Consider the following 22,641-nt stretch of genomic DNA (forward strand, 5'->3'; position numbering starts at 1 on the left):
CTGACCAACAAAAACCTGGTCTAAAGTCAATAGCGCAGCATTTCATTGTTATTTTAACAGAGCATTAGTAAAATGCTCCTAGGCTCGTGCACAACGCGCTCACACTATGCTTGTTACACACACAGGGAAGCGCACACATGCAGAAGATTACAAATAAAAATATTACGGTGCAAATCCGCCATCATAATAGCAATGCTCCAAGGTCCAAACGCGCCTGGCTTTTAAAGGGAATGGGAGATGACACTCTGATTGGTTGATTGCATGTTACGCCCAAAACACACCTATGATTAATGAAGACACTAAGTACAACCCTTTTGAACCATGCGCCCGGCGCACAGACCCTTTTTTCCGCCGTCAAACTAGCAAAAGTAGATTTGGACACGCCCTAAACGCACGTGGGCCAGGCGCTTCACGCCGTGCGCTTAGATCGTTAAAATAGGGCCCTAAGAGTTTAAACGGATGACTAGACTTTGGACTTTATTTGGGCTGAATGGGCATTCTGATACCAAGCACAGTTTTTTTTTACGAAATCACAGTTTATGTATTGTCCAATTTTCAGACCGTTTTAAATGTTATATTGTGCGTGTGTGTGTGTGTGTGTGTGTGTGTGTGTGTGTGTGTGTGTGTGTGTGCGGAATGTTGAGTTACCAGAGGGGATGACATGACGCCCAGAAGGGGAAGCAGCTCACTCCTTTTTGTCATTCTTGTCTCCAAAACAGGACAAGAGGAAACACAGAGGTCCGAGCACCAAAATCACACCCAAGTCCCGAGAATTCATCGAAACAGATTCCTCGTCCTCTGAATGCCATTCGGATTCGGAGGAAGCCGTCAAAAACCCCACTCTGCCACCTCAGACCACGCGCTCTGCGATGAACACACAGACTCTGTCCAACACACACGTGCACGCGCCTCTTCTCCCGTGCCTCGGCTCTGCTGTCAGTATGGGGAGCCTGGGGACATTCGGAGGAAAGGGACTTCGAGTCAAAGACGGTAGCAATGTGACCACTAATGGTAGCAGCGGTAGTAACAGTAGCATCAGCGCTGGTAGTAACGGCAGCAGTAGTAGCTGTAACTCGCTAAGCATTAGCAACCTAAGTGGTTCGTTTGGCACTTCTGTTCCTGATCCTGGAGGGTTAGGAGGACAGTCCAAAGACCCGGAGTCCATGTCCCCACCTTCCAACATCGGACACGAGGTGCCTCTGTCCCCCTTGAGGGAATACCAAGGGATCCAGAGTTTATGGGTGAAAATTGACCTGAGTTTGCTCGGCAGGGTGCCTGGCCAGGGTTCGGGGGAAAGATCCAGAGTGGGAATGGTAGAAAGGGACGGAAGTGAAGGGAGGGACAGAGACAGAGAGAGACAAGGGGAGAGGGAGAGGGTAGGCGTGGCCGAGAGAGAAAGACAGAAGCAGGCTGAGAGAGAGTGGCCCGGGCTGAGAGAGAGGCAGAAGTTACCTAAGGGGGAGAAACAGGAAGAGGAAAATGAGCGATTAGTGCAGGACAGAGAGAGGCAAGGTGACAGAGACAGATTAGCAGAGAGAGAGAGGCAGATGGACCGAGAGGACAGAGAAAGATTGGGGCTTGGGGAGAGGGAGAAGGAGAGGGAGAGGGAGAGGACGACGGGGAGGGACAGAGAGAAGGTATGCCAAGGTGTGGGGGTCCTGGACAACCCCCCTGTGCAAGAGCAGAGTAATCCCAGGCTAGCAGGGAGGATGGAGAGAGGAGAGAACGGAGGCAAACACAGGAGGCAGGCAGCTGGAAACATGGTGGTCCCAACAGAGAAACACACCAGCAAGAGCAAGAGGAAACACAAGGCACGGGATTCTCTCTGTTTAAGTCCCTAACCATTCTCTCCTATAATTGTGCTCATATATTTTACTCTCAACCTCCCTGTGTCTCTGTGTCCCTATCTCGCTCAAGTGTAAATACTGTACTTAGATATTGTGTTTTCTGCCCTCTTTATTCCAGTCGGACCACAGCGAGTCATCAGTCAACGGCAATAAGAAGCTGCGATTGGACAAAGACTGTCTGCTCCTCCCACCCTGCATCTCTCCAATACACAACCACAAGAACAGCTCCACAGAGTAAGTAGTAACGGACTGTACACAGGACTAAAAAACCAAACAAACGTTTATTAAATACAATACTAGATACATTGTGTGCATCCTTGATCCCTATAACAAGTCTGCTGAATCATTTTCTTCCTCATAAAACATTTAATAAGCTGAGATTTTGGAATCATTTAAAACCTACGTTGTTAACATTCCTGTTTGCGTTCTAGCTGTCTTCCGCTTCATTGCCTTTGTTGGTGCATTGCTACATTTCTTGGCACAGTAGTCCACTTATCAACGATTGGTGGAGGTATAACGTGAAACCGGCAGGACTATAGCCCCTTTCTTGCAAGCATTGCAGCCCTGAACTTATCTAGACATTACCCACAAGAGCGTTGTGTGAGAACGCATATGTCCGAATCAGTTGGAGGGACAGTTGGACAAACGGCCAAGCTCCCTAGTACAAAGTCTGTGTAATGTCCGATTGAGCCCATGTATGAACAGAGCAGGTCATGGAGCAGATTTTTGGAATATTTACCGCGATCGAGTGGGCGTGTTAATGAAGTTTCTATCATGCAGCTGACGGGTTAGGCAAAGCCGGAAGAAAACATAACATTTCGAAAATATGAAAATGTCTAATTGGAGGGAGGACGAGATAAGGGAATTTCTGTCGGGCGTTATGTCATCCCCTCTAGCAACTCAACATTCTGCACATACACACACAATATAACATCTAAAACGGTCTGAAAATTGGATGATACATAAACTGTGATTTCGTCAAAAAAGCTGAATTCCCATTCAGCCCAAATAAAGTCCAAAGTCTAGTCATCAGTTTAAACTCTTTCCTTTCTACATGGTAGAGTATGGCAGATTAGTATGGTCCCAAAGAGGAGTGGTTTTGAGCTCTTTTAACTTGATTTCCCAAAGATTTTCCATTAATGTCTATTGGAAAGTTAGCGCTGTTTTTTTTTTTTGTTGCAATTTTCGTGAAAAGGCGAGTCTCTGAGAAAAGACATAGCACACCGACATGTATGAACAGCGCAGGTCATGGAGTAGGTTTTTGGAATATTGACAGCGATCGAGAGGGTGTGTTAATGATGTTTTTATCATGCGGCTGGCAGGTTAGGCAAAACCGGAAGAAAAAATAAATTTCGAAAATATGAAAATGTAATCGGAGGGACTGGGATTCACAGTCATTGTGAATCAAGATTTAAAGTACCGTATACCTACCAATAAAACTGGCTGCATGACATGACAAAATGTGAGAATAAAGTCATTCTTATTAACTGGAAAAAGGTTCAACTTTGACTTACCCCCTATGCTTCCACTAAACAAGACACGACAGGTAATCAGACCAGTTTACTGAGTATTTTCAGGAAGGCTTACATTTTTTTAATGTTTCGACGAAGTCACCGGAGAAGTGAGTTGATCCACACTGTGACACGGGATTGACACTGAATTTCAGCTCTCCACGAGCATTATTAAAAACAGACTAAGCTCGGCTGTCGCTTTAAATAAGCCTCAACGTGACAGCTAAAGAGGAAACCTCAGCGTTATCAAAGCGTGTACAGCGGGCAAAGGTGGAAGGGAGGGGGGGGGTGACCTGGACTTGAACCCATGACGTTGTGCGGCAGACGTCTCCGGGTGTCTGTCTATCATCTAAGAGGCTTTTTATGGAAGCTGTGAAGTCGATGATCTGACATCGTGATGTGACATTCAGCAATTTGCAAACCATGACATTTGACAGCTATTATCACCCTGTTTTAATCAGACAGGTCTATTTTGACAACAGATAACATGAAAAGACATGTTAATGGTGGAGTGTTTACCCCTGGAGAGTTTTGTTTTACCTTGTTTGTTGAGCATTTGCGCATATGAAGTTTCAGTTAGGGCCATGAATAGTCTTAAAGGAACACGCCGACTTATTGGGACTTTGTCTTATTCACCATGAAATCAAAAAATATAAATTTTAGGGATGTAAGGGTACACAAAAGTCACAGTTCGATGCAAATTTGGTACAGCGGGGGCAAATGAAATGCAATAGGATTCTGTTATTTTCATTTATTTACCAGACAACAGTGCAAGTGTCTAAAACAGACAAAATCTTGGGGACTGTCGTAGCATTTCACCCACTAGCAACTTGGGTGAACTATTTTCATTATAACACTAAAGAACATTTCAAACACTTTGTACGAACACTGAATAAACCCAAAAGGCAACAGGTCACTATAGACCTTTTTCACGGCAGACATGTTGAAATGTCACAGTCATAGACAGTGAAATAAATGGACACCAATGGAGACCAGTGAAGTCAATTAGAAGCACTTTTCCCGGTGATGGCTGAGCGTTACTGAGCAGCCTCCAACTGAGAGAGACGACGTAGATGTGACGTGAGAAACCTGTCTGAAAGTTGTAAGTCTTCTGGTAGCTGTGCCAAGAGAAATCTCAATCATTCCCAATCATGGTCAAAAACACTTGAACAGAACGTTTTTCTTTATTTCACATTAGTTTATGTAGGCTAGGACATGATGAAAGGGATCACATTCATCTTCAAGCGTAGATCTGTAAATAAAGGAATAACGTTAACCGCGATTGACATTGAGATGGGTTTTTTCCATTGCCTGTATAATTTCCCCATCCCCCATGAATATACTGTAGGTATACCTCGTTACCCCTAGTTCATTATTTAACAACATATACTTTTCTTAAAATATCCTAGTTGTTCGTGGATAAATGTTACTTCATATGAATTCACTTGCCATATACCGAAGTATTTCCAATCCATCAAAACTATTTATGTTCCGATAAACAAAAATATTTTGTTCTGATGCTTTTCATGGACTCTCTATAGGCTTCTCCCTGCCTCCACGTCCCCCCCGATTGCCTGCGAGCTTCTCCTGTACTGTATGGTAATTCCTCTACTGTGCGACAGTAAGTCGCGTGGTTATGACACAATCGTTAGCCTATTTTTACAAAAACAGCTGCTACGGAGCCATAACGTGAGATACAACATTGTTGTGTTTCTTTAAAAATAAACAATGGACAAATAGAGTCTTTAAACGCTTCAGATGTAAAGTTATTTACTGTCAAAGTGACGCCAAAATGAATGGGAGTCAATGGAATGCTAACGGAAGGTGATGGCTTGTTAGCTTCAGAATCTCCCCATAGGAGGTACGCTTTCCGGATGCTCGCTTACCCCCTTGGTCATAGTAGGAAAAGCACAGGTGTATTCAAAATCATTAATGATGGCTGCATTCCACTTAGGAGAGGCCCTGGTATTGGGCATGCTGACTCACTGAAATAGCTCACTGGGACACTTGATGGAACTAAGTCACGCTAAGGTTATCAATTTCAGCTGTGCTTTTCCTACTATGACAAGTCAAAATGTCTGCTGTGAAAAAGGTCCATAGGCTATCCAGGCTATAAAACTGAAAAGCATGCTATGATACTGAAAATGCACGATAAAAATAAAACTTGTGCATTTAGTGTTACGAAACGATCCAATCACGATCGTTTTGTGGAGAACAAAGTGACAGGAAGCAGGGTTCAGTTCACAATGTTCTAAAGGTTTATTGAGACACATGTGAAATATACATTTTCTAACAGGCAATCCATTCACTTCGATAAAAAGTAGATAAATAGGAAAGAGGCGCCATAGGAAAGGAGGATTGGTTCAAGGTAGGTTCACACAGATAAATCTTTAGGAAGGAAAACAGTATAACAATTTATGATACCAATTTATGATACCATTTGAAACAGATGAGAGAGGCTTTGTTCAGAGTTTTCGCAGAATGGACTGTAACATATTCACAACTCACAATTCAATTAGTTTCACCTTGGCTTTATTTAAACATTCAAAGTAGGGCTGGACAATATATCAATATTATATCGATATATGAGGCTAAATATTGTCTTAAATTTTGGATATCGTAATATATGACACAAGTGTTGTCTTTTCCTGGTTTTAAAGGCTGCATTACAGTAAAGTGATGTCATTTTCTGAACTTACCAGACTGTATATCTGTTCTATTATTTGCCTTTACCCACTCATTATAGTCATTATATCCACATTACTAATGATTATTTATCACAAATCTCATTGTGTAAATATTTTGTGAACGCATCAATTGTCAACCAATATCGTCGCAATATCGTTATCGAGGTGTTTGGTAAAAAAATACATAGATAGAGCACCCAAACATTTATTATCCCGCTAGTGATCTGCACATCTGGGTGATGCCGTCAAATGTGTGTTAGCATGTTCATTGTGTTTCCGCTCACATACCCTACAACAGTGAAGCCGACACTCCTTGTCTTAATGTTATACACACACACACACACACACACACACACACACGCAACAGCCTCTCCGTTGCTGTTGTAGCTGACCGGGAACCCGCAGACAGGACTTCCAGCTCCGGCGCTTTTTAATTTGTGCTCTTCATAGTGACTGCCTCTGACTCCAATCAGCTTGTTGTGCTAACCTCGGCAAATGTTGCCAACAGCAACAAGTACGGCTAACTTAGCACTTGTGAACTTTGGTTCTACATAAGTGCATCAATCTACATACCGTTAGGGCTGTGCATTTGTTACATTTTTCGTTTCGTTATTATGATTTGCCTCCTAACAACCACAAAAACATGAAATCGAGAAAAACAATTATTTTTCACATTATGTTTTGCAAGTCAACTCTTTATTTTGTCTTGTGTTCTGAATGGGAAAAAAAGTTCAAACGGGAAAAGTATTAAGGGAAATTTCACAGTTCAAGGTGTTTTCACTGTTGATTTGAAGTTCAACAAATGCAACATCTTTGCAAAAGTCAATGAGTAGTTGTGTTAAATAATCTGGATTTCAATATTGACCATTTTTCAAGAAGCCCTACCGTGTATTCTGCGTACAGATGCATACACTGAGCCTTAACCCCCATACTGTGACGGTTCGGCACGAATACACAAACCGGTACAGCTAAGGATGGGCCGATACCGATGTTTAAAATAACAACTTAGCCGATACTGATGTATTTTTGTTGTTTTCCCTTTTTGTGACAGGGAAACAAAGAAATCTTAATTATAAAAAATGACTGAACTGTTGTAAAGTCATCAATCCCTCATTGAATGAGCACAAATTCAATCATAAAAATGTATGAAACGTGCCCATAAAGTGCCCATATTATGCTCATTTTCAGGTTCATAATTGTATTTAGAGTTTGTACCAGAGTAGTTTTACATGGTTTAATTTTCAGAAAACACCATATTTTTGTTGCACCGCACACTGCTGCAGCTCCTCTTTTCACCCTGTGTGTTGAGCTCTCTGTTTTAGCTCCAGAGTGAGGCATCTCACTCTCTTTGTTGGGAGTCACACATGCGCAGTAGCTAGGAACTGCACAGTAGCTACTAGCTAGAAGCTAGCGTTGCTAGCGGTTAGCCACTTCGTTCTCAATGGCAAAACACTGCTACAACACACACGAGTTCACCCTAATCTACAAAAGAAATTGTATAGAACTACTTCCATGTCCCTGTTCTGCAGGTATTCCACGCACAGTTGGAAGTGTGCCCTCATTTAGAAGAAGTCTCCCGGCTAATCCTGCCTTGTACTGACCAAAGTTGGAGAAACAGCTAGCTGATGTGGTATAAGCTAAAGTGGTTAACACACACCAAATGTTTTGGCCGATGACATAGATAGCCCTGCAGATTTTGAACAGCTCACCCAGAGACTGAAGGCAGGACACATTCAGAAACCCGTATCTCACTCAGAACAGCATGGATGGTTTTTTTCAAAGTTTGTATGCGTGTGGAAGCACCAGAGACACAAAATAACACCCAAAATCCGAGAAGAAGTGTTTTTTTCATAATATGGGCACTTTAATATATCCTTTTACATGAAAAAGGATTGTTTCAAAAGCCCTTTTTGCTTTTTTATCCAACTGACGTTAGCTACTCAATGTCAATAATCTTTGTGTTAAACATAAATTAAATGTAAATTTTTTTAAAAAGCAATACAAAATGTAAATATTATCCTTGGAGTTTTCCTCTGCTTTTATCAAGTTCAAATCTTTGTCAGTCCACTGTGCCGGCGGGAGGTTAAGTATTCTCACACAAGCCAGTTGCTCACGAATATGTGTGACCACGATGCCGTAGGTTTCGGGGAGACAGACGTCAGCAAAATGGCGACGACTGGGCTGTGTGGGTCATCTAATGCAGTGGTTCTCAAGCTTTTTTCAATAATGTTCCCCCTTTGAACAGTTTTTTTAAGCCATGTCCCAGCCAACCAGCGCTAATAATAAACAAAAAAAATTTTAAACGACAAAACCTTGGAAAAAGACGGTAGAAAGAAAGAAGCAAGGAAAGAATAGGTCGAAAATAGTAATAAAAACGTCGAAAAAAAAAACAGTAGAAAGAAGGAAGGCAACACTAGGGCGACAAAAAATTCAAGCGACAAACTACGAAAAAAGTGACAAAAACTTTGAAGAAAAAAAGACAGTAGAAAAAAATAAGGAAGAAAGGCAAGAATAGGTCAAGACAAGCGACCAAACCTTTAAAAAAAGGTGACAAACTTCAAAAACGGCGACAAAAACTTTGAAAAAAGCGACAAACTTGGAGAAAAAAAAGCCAGTAGAAGTCACTACATCCTTGTAACTGAAAACCCTTTTGTCACGTACCCCCTGCAGTCCTCCAAAGTACCCCTAGGGGTACACGTACCCCCATTTGAGAAACACTGATCTAATGCGATGAACTCCATCACCTCAATCATTTTCTCCCTTTTCTCCCCTTCTCAATGCTGTGGTGATCAAGGACCGATTCTTGCTGGTGGGGGCTTATGTCGCTGATCTTTCTCCCACACGGCTGACAGTTTCTTTTACTGTAAACAATAGGGCTGGGAACTAGGGATGTACAATATATGTTTTTTTTTTTTTTATTGAATACTGAATACACTTTAATATCTGTTTATTTATCGCAAGTAATATCGTTATCGCATACCCCATCTTTTCATCATTTTGTGCAGCCCTGCTGGGTACAACAAAACAACAATTTTTAGGCGCCGACTTAATTGCCTCCTTAGTTTAGAGTATCGAAAAATGCCTCGTCATTCAATACCCAATTTCAATACCTACGGAGTAAATCTCATCAGCGTCCATCAGCCAATAAGCATGCAGCATGCTTCCACCAAGATCTAATAATGCTGCTGATTGGCAGCAAAACTACGTTACGCGCAGAGACGGGGCTCACGTACATTAAAAGATTTGTGCCGTACTGTTGTAATTTCTTTTTGTTTTATTAAAATGGTTTATAAAACAAAAAAATGTATCGTTTAGGAGCCAGTATCAAAGTCATGGTATCGGTATCAGTACCGGTATTGAACGTTTTTGAACGATACCCAGCCCTACCTGTCAGTGGCTTCTTCTCCGAATCAGCAGCTGCAGTAGCAGCATTTGCTAGTTGACTGCTGTCTGATTCCGACCGCAAAAAAACCCACGTAAACATCGTCCGCTGCAATCAGCGAAGGCCAACTTATTTGCCGATAAAACGGAAAAAACAACAGTTTGATTTCAGTTGGACTTGGAGCCAGAAATCTTCCCACCTGGCCAAGTAACTGTTGAGTCATTGTAAATGTATTCCAGATGAATATTTGGCAGATATACTGTGGTCATTTTGTGCTCTGAGGCTGTAAAAGTCTTAACTTATTACCCTTTAAAAGAGCTATGAGAGCTCTCACATGCTTTCCTGCACACACAAGCATCCACTTAAGGATAGACACACACACATGCACCAAATTAGCATAGTCGTGCACACAAAATGCAGGCACCCATCAATTATGCTGTACACAGACACAAAAGCGCACACACATAACTCACATATTCACTCACGCACTATAGCAACTAATTAGTCTTTGTCTCCCTGGTTTTGTATATTATCACTAATGTCGGGTCCCGCGGCGTTGTTCTGCAAGCTCAGCAACATTTCTCGCTGCATCAAACCCCCAGAGTTTCCAGGCAGAGGAAAAACATAAAAATATTATCTGTTGTGTTGCAAACAATATGAGTCACAAGAGCAACAATAAGGCAGCTGAGGGAATACTCGTCGATGCTCTAGCAGGGAAGGCAGAACTACAACAATTTTAGAAGGACAATATAATTCAGCAACTGCAAATGGAGTCTCAACAAGATAGTTAGACATTGTTAGCTCAGGAGTAGGGTGTCTTAGAATGTACCATTTTTTTTTGACAAAGTGGATGAAATATTGTAATGGCAAAGAGGAAGTAAGTCAATGGAAAAAGTCGAACAGCAGTTCAAGGCGAGCTAGGTGGAGTTTGAGTTTGGTTGGAGGGTAAGGAGACAGGGCAGCTCAGAGGATCTGTTTGGCGCAGCTTAAAAAATGGAGGGGGGCCAGCTCTTTAAAAAAGAAGAAGCAGCAAACAGGTATACAGCAGGACCTCAGGACCCTGACGCTTGGTCTGTTTCTTAGGAGCAAGACAAACCAGTGTCAGGAGGACTTAAAGGGTAACTTATTGATCCAGTAATATAGAAAGTGGATGTCATGTTTTCACAGAATTTGAAAACCACTTAACCTGTTTAAATGCAGCCATTTTCCAAGACTGCCAGCAGTTAAAATCTGATTGCAGCCGAATCCCCAACGCACATGTACAGTATTTCTGTTAATTGAGGGGCATGGGGTAGCACCGTAAAGGATAAACATGATAACAATATGAATAATAAACGTTAAGGCTGCACGATATGCGATAACATTGTTAAATATCCCGATATCGATAGAACTTGCGATAAATAAACTGATATTAAAGCAACACTAGAGAACTTTTCCCGCTTCGGTCCCCCTACAGGTTGGAAGTGGAATTGTCCATTACATTACATTACATTATGCAAGTTTGCCAGATCGGGTAGCGGATCTGTAGTTCGAATGAACTGGACAAGCGGGAAAAGTTCTGTAGTGTTGCTTTAAAGTTTACTCAGTGTACTGCTGCTTCCTGTATCCTGCTAAAATACAACAAACTGCTTGTTGAGTTTAAAACAAATGAAAGGAAATCATTTCCAACGTTCTTTTATTGAACAAATTGAACATTGAATAAAAAAAAGAACAACTGTTACATTTTAAAGTGCAGATATTTTGTCTTTCGCGATACGTCGCAGCCTTTTGGGATGTGTTTATTGCACCAGTTGATATTGCGATGATGATAAAACCATATATTATGCAGCCCTATATACGTGTATTTTTATATTCCATTTGTGGGTTTAGGATACATTCATTTCTCTGTGCTATGATGAGGTACTTTGATGTGTCAGGGGCTTTGGTGTTGGTGGTGTTTTATTTGAGATTGTGCAGTCCTCTAGCGATGTTAAACAAGTCATTGTTACCGTTTTTTCCAATTGCTAAAACACTAAAATGACATACATAGCACAATTATTTAAGCTGACACACAGAGCCAAACCTCTTCTCAAGTCTCCAAAAGTCTAAACACATGTTCTGTTTTACACACATTTTGCAATTCAAAATGGCACTTTTGAAATGCACTGAACACGGTTCTCTACATAAGACACAACAATCTGACATAAAGTCACATGTTTGCCATTTCAAAACACTGCCATTCAAAATGACACGACATGAGCTAATTGGCCAATATATGTGCCACGTGGCCAAACACCTCAATGGTTAAAGGTGCACTATGCGTTCCTGCATGGTTTCAGCGCGATTTCATTTTTGCCTGAAATCATAGGCGTCTGTCCTTGATCCGCTAGCTGCCTGCCCCCTGAACACACCGTGAAAAAGCCCGGTCTCGGGAGACAACACAGGGCTCGTAAATGTCAAACAAACACTAGAGGCACAGGATAGGCACCAAAATACAACAAACACGTTCCAGCCAATCACCGACAAGATGGTTGGGGGGAGGGGGGTGGGGGTTAGTGACAGCTAGTCAGTTAGTCATGACAGTTACGGAAACATGAGGGGAGGGGCGAGCTTGCTCTTTGTTTTGAATTTACTTGGAACGTCAACAGAAGTGACGTCATGCAGGAACTCATAGAGCACCTTTAATTGTTACCACTTCAATCAGGAAGTAAGCACTATGAAAAGACCACAGGGGAGCCCCTAATTGTTATTAGTCTTACTACTATTATTATTATTATTACTCTTTTTTTTTTATATTTTTTTTTTCTGCACATTTTTTCTGCAATTTTCTTTTACAGTTTACTGTTTTTTGTGAGCATATTTTTGTTCAGTCCAATGTAAATATATCTCCTGTTTCAACAGCATGTGTGTGTATCTGCAAATATTTCTGTGCATGTGAACAATCTGAAGAATGTTCTACAATTTGAACTATTTTAGTATTATGGCAAAGCATACTAAATATGAGATTGCTTTTCATTATGGCCAACAGTGTGTAGTTGGTTAGACAAAAATCTGGTAGTATGAATGAAGTGTGTGCCGTTTGGTGCAAACGTTTGATTTTGATAATGCTACTGTATGTGTAGTTTTGGTTGCAGTGCTTCATTTTGCAGGATATATGAGATATTTTGCAGTTTGGGTGTGTAGTTTTGAAAATTGTGTTTTAGCAATTGAAAAAAAAACTGTAAGATTATTCCTCTTATAGTCAAGGTTATCTGTGTGATCCTTTGTTTTGGGATTTTATGGAGACGTTTTAACAAGGCATGCTCTTAACTCATGTATGACCTGAAAAACAACCACTATATTAGCAACCAATGGGAATTCCCCCTCTCATCCCGTACATGCCTCTAAGCAGTGGTGGCAGGGTGTTAATTGAAACAACTAATTAGAGCACATATCCTAAATATATAGTAAAAAGATAATATAATAGTTACAATAAATAAATGAATAATCACACTGCTTTGTCCTTTTTGTATGTGTGTGTGTGTGTGTGTGTGTGTGTGTGTGTGCGTGTGTGCGCGCGCGCAGTAGCTCCCTAAACAGGAAGCAGTCTCGACGGCGCGATGACAAGCTGCTCCCCCCCCTCCTGTCCCCCCTCTCTGACGATCCCCCTCGTAAACGAACCTGTGACAACAGTTCCTCTCTCAGTCAGGACGCCACCGCCGCTGGGATGCTTCCCTGCCCGGCCTCTTCCTCTTCCACTTCCTCTTCCTCTTCCTCACACAGACACAGGAGAGGGGAAGGCAAGGCGTCATCACGTGCGAGAAATGGCAGTGTAAGTGTTACATGTCACCATTTACGTAAGCAAACGTGTTCTTATTAAAATAATACACCGCGTTTTCAAGAGATAGGCCTTCTGGACTTACACTTTAAATGATGACAACTTGGTAGATTTTTGACTCTGGTGCTTCATTGTCCACACTTTGGAATACACCATTTGGGAGTCAGAGCAGGCTAGTGGCATTTTCTTCTTGCAAAATTGAGTTGCTCACTTGACACTGACACTGTTCCAAAAATAACTCGAGTTAATGACTTGCCACGCTTAAAAAGTAAGAATCTACAGCATGACACATCTCGCCGATGTGAGTCATATTTCCTTACCTGCAATTTCAGGAGTTTTAAGAGCCAAAGGCACTAAAATAAGTGTTTTGTTCAGATGTGAAAGAAATATTCAGATCTTTTACTTCGGTATACTTCAGCATAAAAAGACTGTTACAAGTAAAAGTCAATCCATTTCAAATTTAAGTACAAGTATTTGTATTAAAAAAATCACTAAAAGTATAGAAAGTAAAAGTACTCATTATTCAGAATAGCCCATTTCAGAATCATGTATATTATATATTCCGGGATTATAAGTAGTGATGCATTTATGTGTTAATCACTGTAAAGATGGGACTCATTTTAATTACTGGGTAGCTCAACCTATAGTAACTCAACATCAGTTAGTTATGTTGTGTAATAATGATCTAAATCTGCAAAGTATTAACTAAAGCTATCAAATACATGTAGTAAGTAAAAATGTGCAATATTTGCCTCTGAAATATAGTAGAGTAAAAGTATAAAGTAGCATAAAATGGAAATACTAAATACTAAATAATATATAAGTACTGCAAACTTCTACTGAAGTACAATACTTGACTTATGTACTTAGTTACATTCCACCACTGGCTTTGTTTTACGGTAGCAGGCTATGGATAGATCATAAAGCGCTACAGAGCGCTACAAAGAAAAGCTCCCAGGAAACTACTTAATGTTGTGAAGTATTTATGAAATTACATTAATACATTTAAAGAAATTGTACAATTTCCATTTAAAGTTTCAGAAGTTCTCTGTTCTGATAAACTTAAAGGTCCTACGACATGCTGCTTTTTGGATGCTTTTATATAGACCTTAGTGGTCCCCTAATACTGTATCTGAAGTCTCTTTTATATAGACCTTAGTGGTCCCCTAATACTGTATCTGAAGTCTCTTTTATATAGGCCTTAGTGGTCCCCTAATACTGTATCTGAAGTCTCTTTTATATAGGCCTTAGTGGTCCCCCTAATACTGTATCTGAAGTCTCTTTTATATAGGCCTTAGTGGTCCCCTAATACTGTATCTGAAGTCTCTTTTATATAGACCTTAGTGGTCCCCTAATACTGTATCTGAAGTCTCTTTCCAGAAATTCAGCCTTGGTGCAGAATTACAGCCACTAGAGCCAGTCCCACAATGAGCTTTCCTTAGGATGTGCCATTTCTGTGTCTGTAGCTTTAAATGCTATTGAGGAGGAGAGGGGGGGCAAGGTGGAGGGTGGGGGTGTGGCCTTGACCAACTGTCATGCTTCACTTGTTTTCAAGCCATGATGTCTCTCTCTTTCTCATGGGTGGGCCAAATTCTCTGGGCAGGCAAAGCAGAGAAAGGGGAGGTAACCTTTCCCCTTATGACGTCATAAAGGGAAGATTCCAGATCGGCCCATCTGAGCTTTCATTTTCTCAAAGGCAGAGCAGGATACCCAGGGCTTGGTTTATACCGATATATCGCCATTTCTAGCCACTGGGGGACCATAGGCAGGCTGGGGGAACTCATATTAATGTTAAAAAACCTCATAAAGTGAAATTTCCATGCCATGGGACCTTTAAACTGCAAAATGCCCGTTAGCTTCGTCATGTGGGTTTGAATTTATAAACCAAGCGTACGGTGGTGTCTACATACAGTATGGCACAAATGACTTCAGGACAATCGTTTTGTGATTGAGACAGTTGGGTCAGTTTAACCACATCCCACACGTTTTGTTTCATTCTTCTACTTATAACTAGGGTTGGGTATCGTTTGGATTTTTACAATTCCGACGCTGAACCGGTACTTTTAAAACGATTCCAATTCCTAAACTGATTATTGAAAAACTGAAAAAGTGTAATATGTTCACTAGCGATCACGTGCAGGGAATGGTTAATATGCTTTTACGTCCGTTTTGGTGAGCCCAGAGGGAAAATATGGCATTTTATGGTAGCTAGCTAACAGTAGACTACAGAGAAAGTGTGATATTTTTACATCCGTTTCAGAGCGACAGAGGGAAAATATTTTAGTCGACACATTAGGTGGAACCGAAATTTGCGTTCTAATCCGGTCCAATTCCTACCGGTTACGTAGGAACCGGTTCCATAGTGGAACTGGGTTTCGGTACCCAACCCTACTTATAACGGTGACTGCAAGACTGTTCATTCAACTGGCAAAGTGAATCCGTCACCGTGAATGAGAAGCCAACAATAATCAGCTAGTTGATGAAAGCCACCCATTGCAATACTACCATAACCGTGGATTTAATGCATTCTCTACTTCAGGAAGTGGATACCCACAGCGAAAAGCCCAGCGGAGATGGCTACCATGCCAACGGACAGTCAGATTCAGAGGCGTGGTCGGAACCTGCTGAACCTCGCAGGCCAAGACTCTCATTTAGCGACACGTATGTAGAAATACATTATATATCATCACACCAGTGTGCACAATTACACACATAAGTTTACTGCAATAGATTCTTAGTTGATGCTTGTGAAGTCTGTTAGCAGAATGATTTATAAATACATTTTTTATCTAATCAATATTGTTGTTAATAAGACGTTGCAGTCTGTACGCAACTCCCTGATGTTTGTATAAGTAATCCCCTCCATCTCGTGTGCGAGGAGACAGCAAGCCTCTTTACACGGAAGCATGTCTTGAGTGTTCCACTGTATACATTAGGGCTGGGATCATAGGCTTTTGTCCCGATTTGATTCTTTCACGATACATGGTTGCCTATTCGATTTGTATTGTGATTTTTTATAATTATTTTTATTATTTCCATCAAGAAGTAATACATATACCAGCATACTGTGTAATGGCATACTCCAATCAGAATACAACTCCTACTAGTAACAGTATTCCTCTACTCCACAGAATCTTAAACCACACTCATGCATGCTCTTATTCATACTTTTACATACCCACCTCCCCAACCACACACTCTCCATGCTTCCACTCCTCCACATATACCATTCATTCCCACTCATCCACATTTAATTTCACATTTTTGACACTAATTGTTTTCTAAGAACAATGCACATCACATGTCAGTCAGTCAGTCTGACATGTATTTATTGATAAAGAAGTACATAACATGGATCTTCTGCATTTTCTGCTTTTGCTCTGTTTTGCTTGAAACGGATATGATGTAGTCGCCGTCGGCGGTACCGTATAAACAGAAAATATTTAGCTGAATCATTGGTAAAAAATAAATAAGAAATATCAATTCTAGGGAAAAGAATCAATTAGACCCTAGTATGAATGTTGTTTCTTGTTTTTGCATCAGAAGACTTAGACATGACATGTTAACTATGCTCTATGAGTCTTAACTCATAACTAAATACATTCAATTTAGATTTTGACAGATGGGTTGCCGTATGGCACAAAAGGAGATTACTTTATAGCACAAAACAGAGGGAGGGCACTGCTCCTCCCATGTAAACACTCAAAAATATATTGGCCGCCTGGGTAACTCACCTGGTAGAGCGCACGCCCATATACAGAGGCTCAGTCCTCGATGCAGCGGCCACGGGTTAGGTTCCGACCTGCGTCCCTTTGCTGCATGTCATTCCCCCTCTCGTTCCCCTGGCATGTCCAAGCTGTCCAAAAATAAAGGCCTAAAAATGCCAACAAAATAATCTTTAAAAAAAAAAATTATATATATATATATATATATATCTGACAGATGGGGGAGTGAGTGAAAAGCTTGACAGCTCTAGTACTAGCAATACCACTGGACTAATTACTTCCACCACGATCGTATGTTTATTGGAAGGCATTTTAGAGGTCCAAACTGGTCCGAAATGCTGTCGACCCCAACAGACCCTGACAGAGAGAGAATCCCGACGCTGACAGCTATGTGGCGCCCCACTAATTAACAAGCAGCTGCGGTCCGAGAGAATAGCGATACATGCCGCTTTCCCCCTGAACTTTACGATGCATACTGCCACAAGACCTGTGCAACTAGTCTAGACTGCTGCTGCACATCTGGTGTTCAACCTCCCCAAGTTTTCTTACACTACTCATCTTCTCCATTCGCCACTCTGGCTCCAGGTTAGGACTGGTGGTGTGGGGGGGGTTGACTGATTTGTTTCTTCTGATGATGTTTGGGCTAAACGACCGTTATATGATGCAGCACTATCTTCAATCAAAAAACCTAATTTCTTTCTCCTGTAATGATTACGACACAGCTCACGATCCGAACTGGTAGCAGGTCCATCCAGAAACATTCAGATGTTTTTGACACTTTACCCGTGTGTCAATATGCCCTTCACACAAGAAAACCAGCCACACACACACACAAATGCATGCACACATGCATGCGCACACACACACACACACACACACACACACACATTGCGTCATACAGTATGTGTTTTCACTTTGATCACTTGTACTGCACCATAAACAAATAATAATAATAAAAAAGACATTGACACACGGACCTGAGACTGGCCACAATAGAACGGGACCATACCTAACCCGATTAGACTGAATATGGACCCTAATAGGACCCAGTCGGACTCAGATCCTTATGCAAGAGGATTAGGGCCACATGTGAAAACATGTATTTGAGTTCTGAGTTCAAAGTCAGAATTCTGAATTTAAACTCAAATACATGTTTTTACATGTGGCCCTAATCCTCTTCCGTAGATCCTGGTTTGGGTTAAGGAAACTACTACAAGTTTATTGAAGGATAGCCCCTTGAGATAAACCATTTTTCAAGGGGGTCCAACTAGGAACCAAATAGACCCATGAAGACCTCGAATGCATTCTCATGTCTTAAAAATAACTTATTTTAAAGCACCTCCTCTGATTTGAGAGAGGATAGCCATCATCATGCTGCATATTAGATGATTTAAAACAACACACTAATGGGACAAATGGTGGCCTGTTAGTGTGTTGCAGGTGGGGGGAAATATCTGTAACTACCTCACCACTGGCTGAGTTGTGTTGAAACCTGGAACGATGATATATCTTGTTACGTATTTGTCCCAAAGGGTTCCTGCATTATTCATGAAACATGTTTTGTTGTTTTACAAAGGTTGAACTAAGCCAGAGGTATGTATGTCTAAGTAGGCTATATAACTCACTGCAAGCTACCCGTAGCCAGTGATTATGTAAATTACTCTGCACGGTTATTTTTAGTTAGTAAACGACGTGTGTGCAAACATACCATTTATGTTCTTTTTCCTTTGTTCCCAGAGTCCACAGTGCAGACTACTACATGCAGGAGGCCAAGAGACTGAAGCACAAGGCTGACGCTTTGGTAAGACTTCCACAACTCTTTCTGAAATCACTGAAAGATACAGGTTACACACACACACACACACACACTAGGGTTGGGTATCATCAAAAAAATGTCGATACCAGTCTCTGAACAATACTTTTCAATACCAATTTTTTCAATACCAATTTCTTTTTTTAAATCCATTTTAACAAAAATAAATTACAACATTACACATTACAGAGCTATTATTGATTCTTTTTTTCAGTTTCTTTCACACTTATGTGTAAAGGGGGTGGCTGTTAGCCTGGCTTCGCCCTTCTACGTACTCAGTTTTCATTTCCCTTCAGTTCTCCGTCTGGGTTCGCGGTATATTCACGAGTTTTTCTCCGGCCAAATATTTGGCGGTCCAATCAGCGAACAGAGGGAGTGGCTTAGAACGATGACGATAGGACGTGCATGAGAAAGATGCGAGCAAAGCCATTCGGTCCGTTGTGGCAGCAACGCTGGCAAATATCCAGAAGTTAAAGCCCGAGCAAGAACAATCTTTGCTGAGTTTTGTTGGTGGCCATGATGTTGTGGCCCTCCTCCCCACGGGGTTTGGGAAAAGTTTGATTTTCCAGCTCACTCCATTAGTGGTGAAGGAGTTGGCTAAGGCTAGAGATGCTAATGCTAAATATAAGTCGATAGTTGTCGGTCTCCCCTCTTGTTGCACATGCGCATGACATACATCGCGACCAAACGTTAGCGATTGGTTATGGCAGATCCAATAGTTTTAAACTTCAACAGAGTACCCACCTTCAAGGAAGTTAACACTTGTCAATGGAGAGTGGCCAGACTCTCTGGACAAATGAAATGGACCAGAGTCTGGTAGGACCAGGCTAGGTGGCTGTGGCTCAGGTGGTAGAGTGGTCGTCTACCAATCGGAGGGTTGGTGGGTTGATCCTTGGCCCAGTCCCATGTTGAAGTGTCCTTGGGCAAGACACTGCACCCCGAATTGCTCCGGTGTGTGAATGTTTATCTGATTAGTGTATTGCAGCCTCGGCCACAGTGTGTGAATGGTGAATGGTTGCTGTTCTGTGTGAAAGCGCTTTGAGTAGTCTTTAAGACTAGACAATAAACTGCCTATATAAATACAGTCCATTTACTTATGTGGCGCACGTTGTAGTCCAGCCTCTCAAACTACATATGATTGGTTAAAAGAAATGCCAATAAACCAGAGCCAAAAATATGTTTTTTTCTGAAAATTAAACCATTCTGGTACAACCTCTAAATACAATTATGAACCTGAAAATGAGCATAATATGAGCACTTTAAAACCCACTTCTTCTTCGTTGGCTTTCAATTTGCGTTGAGTTTTGACAGCTTCTCTACTGTTGTTTATTTTTTTTTAAATTGTGTATTTTATTCATTTTGTTTTTGAGCTTGTTGGTTGTTTTTCCATGTGCTATATAAATAAAATTAATCTTGAAAAAATTGAACTTGATAATATTGGAATTTGGGATTGAATGACATGGGCATTTCAGTCGGTGCCTAAAAGTATAGAATTTCAGTACCCAGCCCAATTACACACACACACACACACACACACACACATACACACACACACACACACACACACGCACACACAAACACCTCCATGCTCGGGCATATACAGGAGGCAAAGAGAAGACAGACGTACAGATAGCAAGAAAGTAATTTGAAACCACACAACGTTACAATCTACAGGCTAGATGTGTGTGTGTGTGTGTGTGTGTGTGTGTGTGTGTGTGTGTGTGTGTGTGTGTGTGTGTGTGTGTGTGTGTGTGTGTGTGTGTCATTGCTCAAGTGTGCGCACAGCCATTCTCCGAAGAATGAAAATCTATTTCATATCAAGTACTGTACTGTATAATTTGTATTATTTATTGCACCATTTGTCTCCAAGGGAACATCGCATTCAAGGACTGATGATGTCTGCAAGATTATACAATATCAAAAGAATTATCTGATCCCCTCCCGAGCAATGAAATGAGATTAATTTAACTTGTTATTTATCTTGTGTTTCCGCGTTTTTTCCTCGCCTTTATCTGGGGATTTGCATCTAAGCGGGAGATTATTCAAAGAGACGACCGCGCATCTGTTAAGACAGTGCTTCTTCTGTCTCTGTCTCATTCATGTCTTCTCTCTCTTTGTCTCTCCTCTGCTGTGTTTCTTTTCATTTTTCTCATTGTCACATTTCGGCTGTTTCTCCGTCACTCATGTGTCTGCCTTTCTGTTTGCGTTCGTCCTCTCTATCTGCAGATGGACAAATTTGGTAAAGCGGTGAACTACGCAGACGGCGCCCTCTCCTTCATAGAGTGTGGAAATGCTATGGAGCGAGATCCGCTGGAGGCCAAATCACCGTATACCATGTACTCTGAGACTGTGGAGCTGATCAGGTACTGGATGGATGGATGGATGAATGGATGGATGGATGAGACGCTCTGTAGGAGCACCTGTCTCTTTAATCCCTCCTCGATTGGCCAGCATGCTTCCTGGAAACTCTGGAGCCTCCACTCCTTGTTTCACTAGTGGAAGGGGAGCGTGCCTATGTTTCCACAGCCCTATGTTCCCACATTTCTACGATTTTTTTCAAAATGTGGGGAATGTGGGAACATAGGGCCTAATTTTCAGTGAAAAAAAAATCTTAGAAATGTGGGAACATAGGGCTGTGTGACCATTGGGCTGTGGGAACATAGGGCTGTGTGACCATTGGACTGTGGGAACATAGGGCTGTGTGACCATTGGACTGTGGGAACATAGGGCTGTGTGACCACTGGACTGTGGGAACATAGAGCTGTGTGACCATTGGACTGTGGGAACATAGGGCTGACCCCAGTGGAAGCTGGAGCTACTGCAACGGAGTATATAGCAGGACTTTGTACTATGAAAAATCACCAATAAAGGCTCCTAAACCAAAATACTACACAACAGGACATGTCCCAGCAGTAAAGTGACCAGAATTTGAGGAGAAATGACCAGCATTGGCCGAGATTACAGCTATGTCGCGTTAGCATGTAGCTGCTTAATAGTTAGCAGTATGCTAACATTAGATTGTAGTGGAACGAAGCAGCACTTTATACCTTCAAAAAATCGCAGATAAAGGCTTCGGAACAAAACACTACCTAATCGGACATGTTTCAGCAGTAATACGACCCAGAATTGGGGAGAATTTAACAACATTGGCAGCCCAGATTACATTGTTTACTGCTGTTTGCCATGTAGCTACTATAGTTAGCAGTGGACACTTAATAGAATATAGCAACTTTTAAACCAGATAGTACATAAACAGAAATTATTTCAGGAGTAATGTGACCCGGAATTGCGACAATGTTAACACCGCAGTGGCTTAAAAGAAAAAAACTCCAGTCCTGCCTACTTGGAACAGATGACCAATCACAGCAGGCCAGGCCGACTTAGAGTTGCGTAAGACTTAACCGAGAGTAGAAAAAACTGTTGAAACCGGAGTGTTCAGAATAGTTGGAAATCTGAAGGTTTTAGCTCACAGGGATTTGCCTAAAATACGTTTATCTTATTATTTGTTTTGGCCACGTTTAACATGAAAATCCAACGTAACATTGTAGATATGACAGAAAACACAGAAAAGCATATGTCCCCTTTAAAAGAAATGCCAAAAAAACCAGAGCACATTTTTCTCCCATCCCGGAATGCTTTGCAGACTAGCCAGATCCTCCTCCGCAGCTCTGTGGATTTCATTACTAAATCACATTAGTTGTTTGTAATAATCAGCTTAAGTATGCAGTACACAGATCATATGAAGCAGAGATAACTAAGGATCTTAAGTTTCTGTATGGGAGGGGCAGGGGCATTTGATCTGTTCTGCACTGAAGCAGTGCAAAAGCTCATGGGAAGAAAATAAATAAGTTCTGGACAGTTTCTGTCCTAGTTAAAATGT

General features: G+C 41.4%; 1 protein-coding gene across 1 annotated transcript in view; it reads left to right on the forward strand.

Moving 5' to 3' along the window:
* aff2 (AF4/FMR2 family, member 2) overlaps window positions 1-22,641 on the forward strand; it is a 218,296-nt gene that overhangs the window by 179,510 nt on the left and 16,145 nt on the right. Inside the window, exons 16-21 of the mRNA XM_078261117.1 lie at window positions 720-1,811; window positions 1,966-2,081; window positions 12,971-13,217; window positions 15,763-15,884; window positions 18,686-18,749; window positions 20,988-21,124. Of these exons, the coding sequence (XP_078117243.1) occupies window positions 720-1,811; window positions 1,966-2,081; window positions 12,971-13,217; window positions 15,763-15,884; window positions 18,686-18,749; window positions 20,988-21,124 (1,778 nt within the window). The remainder of the gene's footprint in view (window positions 1-719; window positions 1,812-1,965; window positions 2,082-12,970; window positions 13,218-15,762; window positions 15,885-18,685; window positions 18,750-20,987; window positions 21,125-22,641) is intronic.

Source organism: Sander vitreus, chromosome 10, assembly GCF_031162955.1.
Source record: "Sander vitreus isolate 19-12246 chromosome 10, sanVit1, whole genome shotgun sequence".
Lineage (NCBI taxonomy): Eukaryota > Metazoa > Chordata > Actinopteri > Perciformes > Percidae > Sander > Sander vitreus.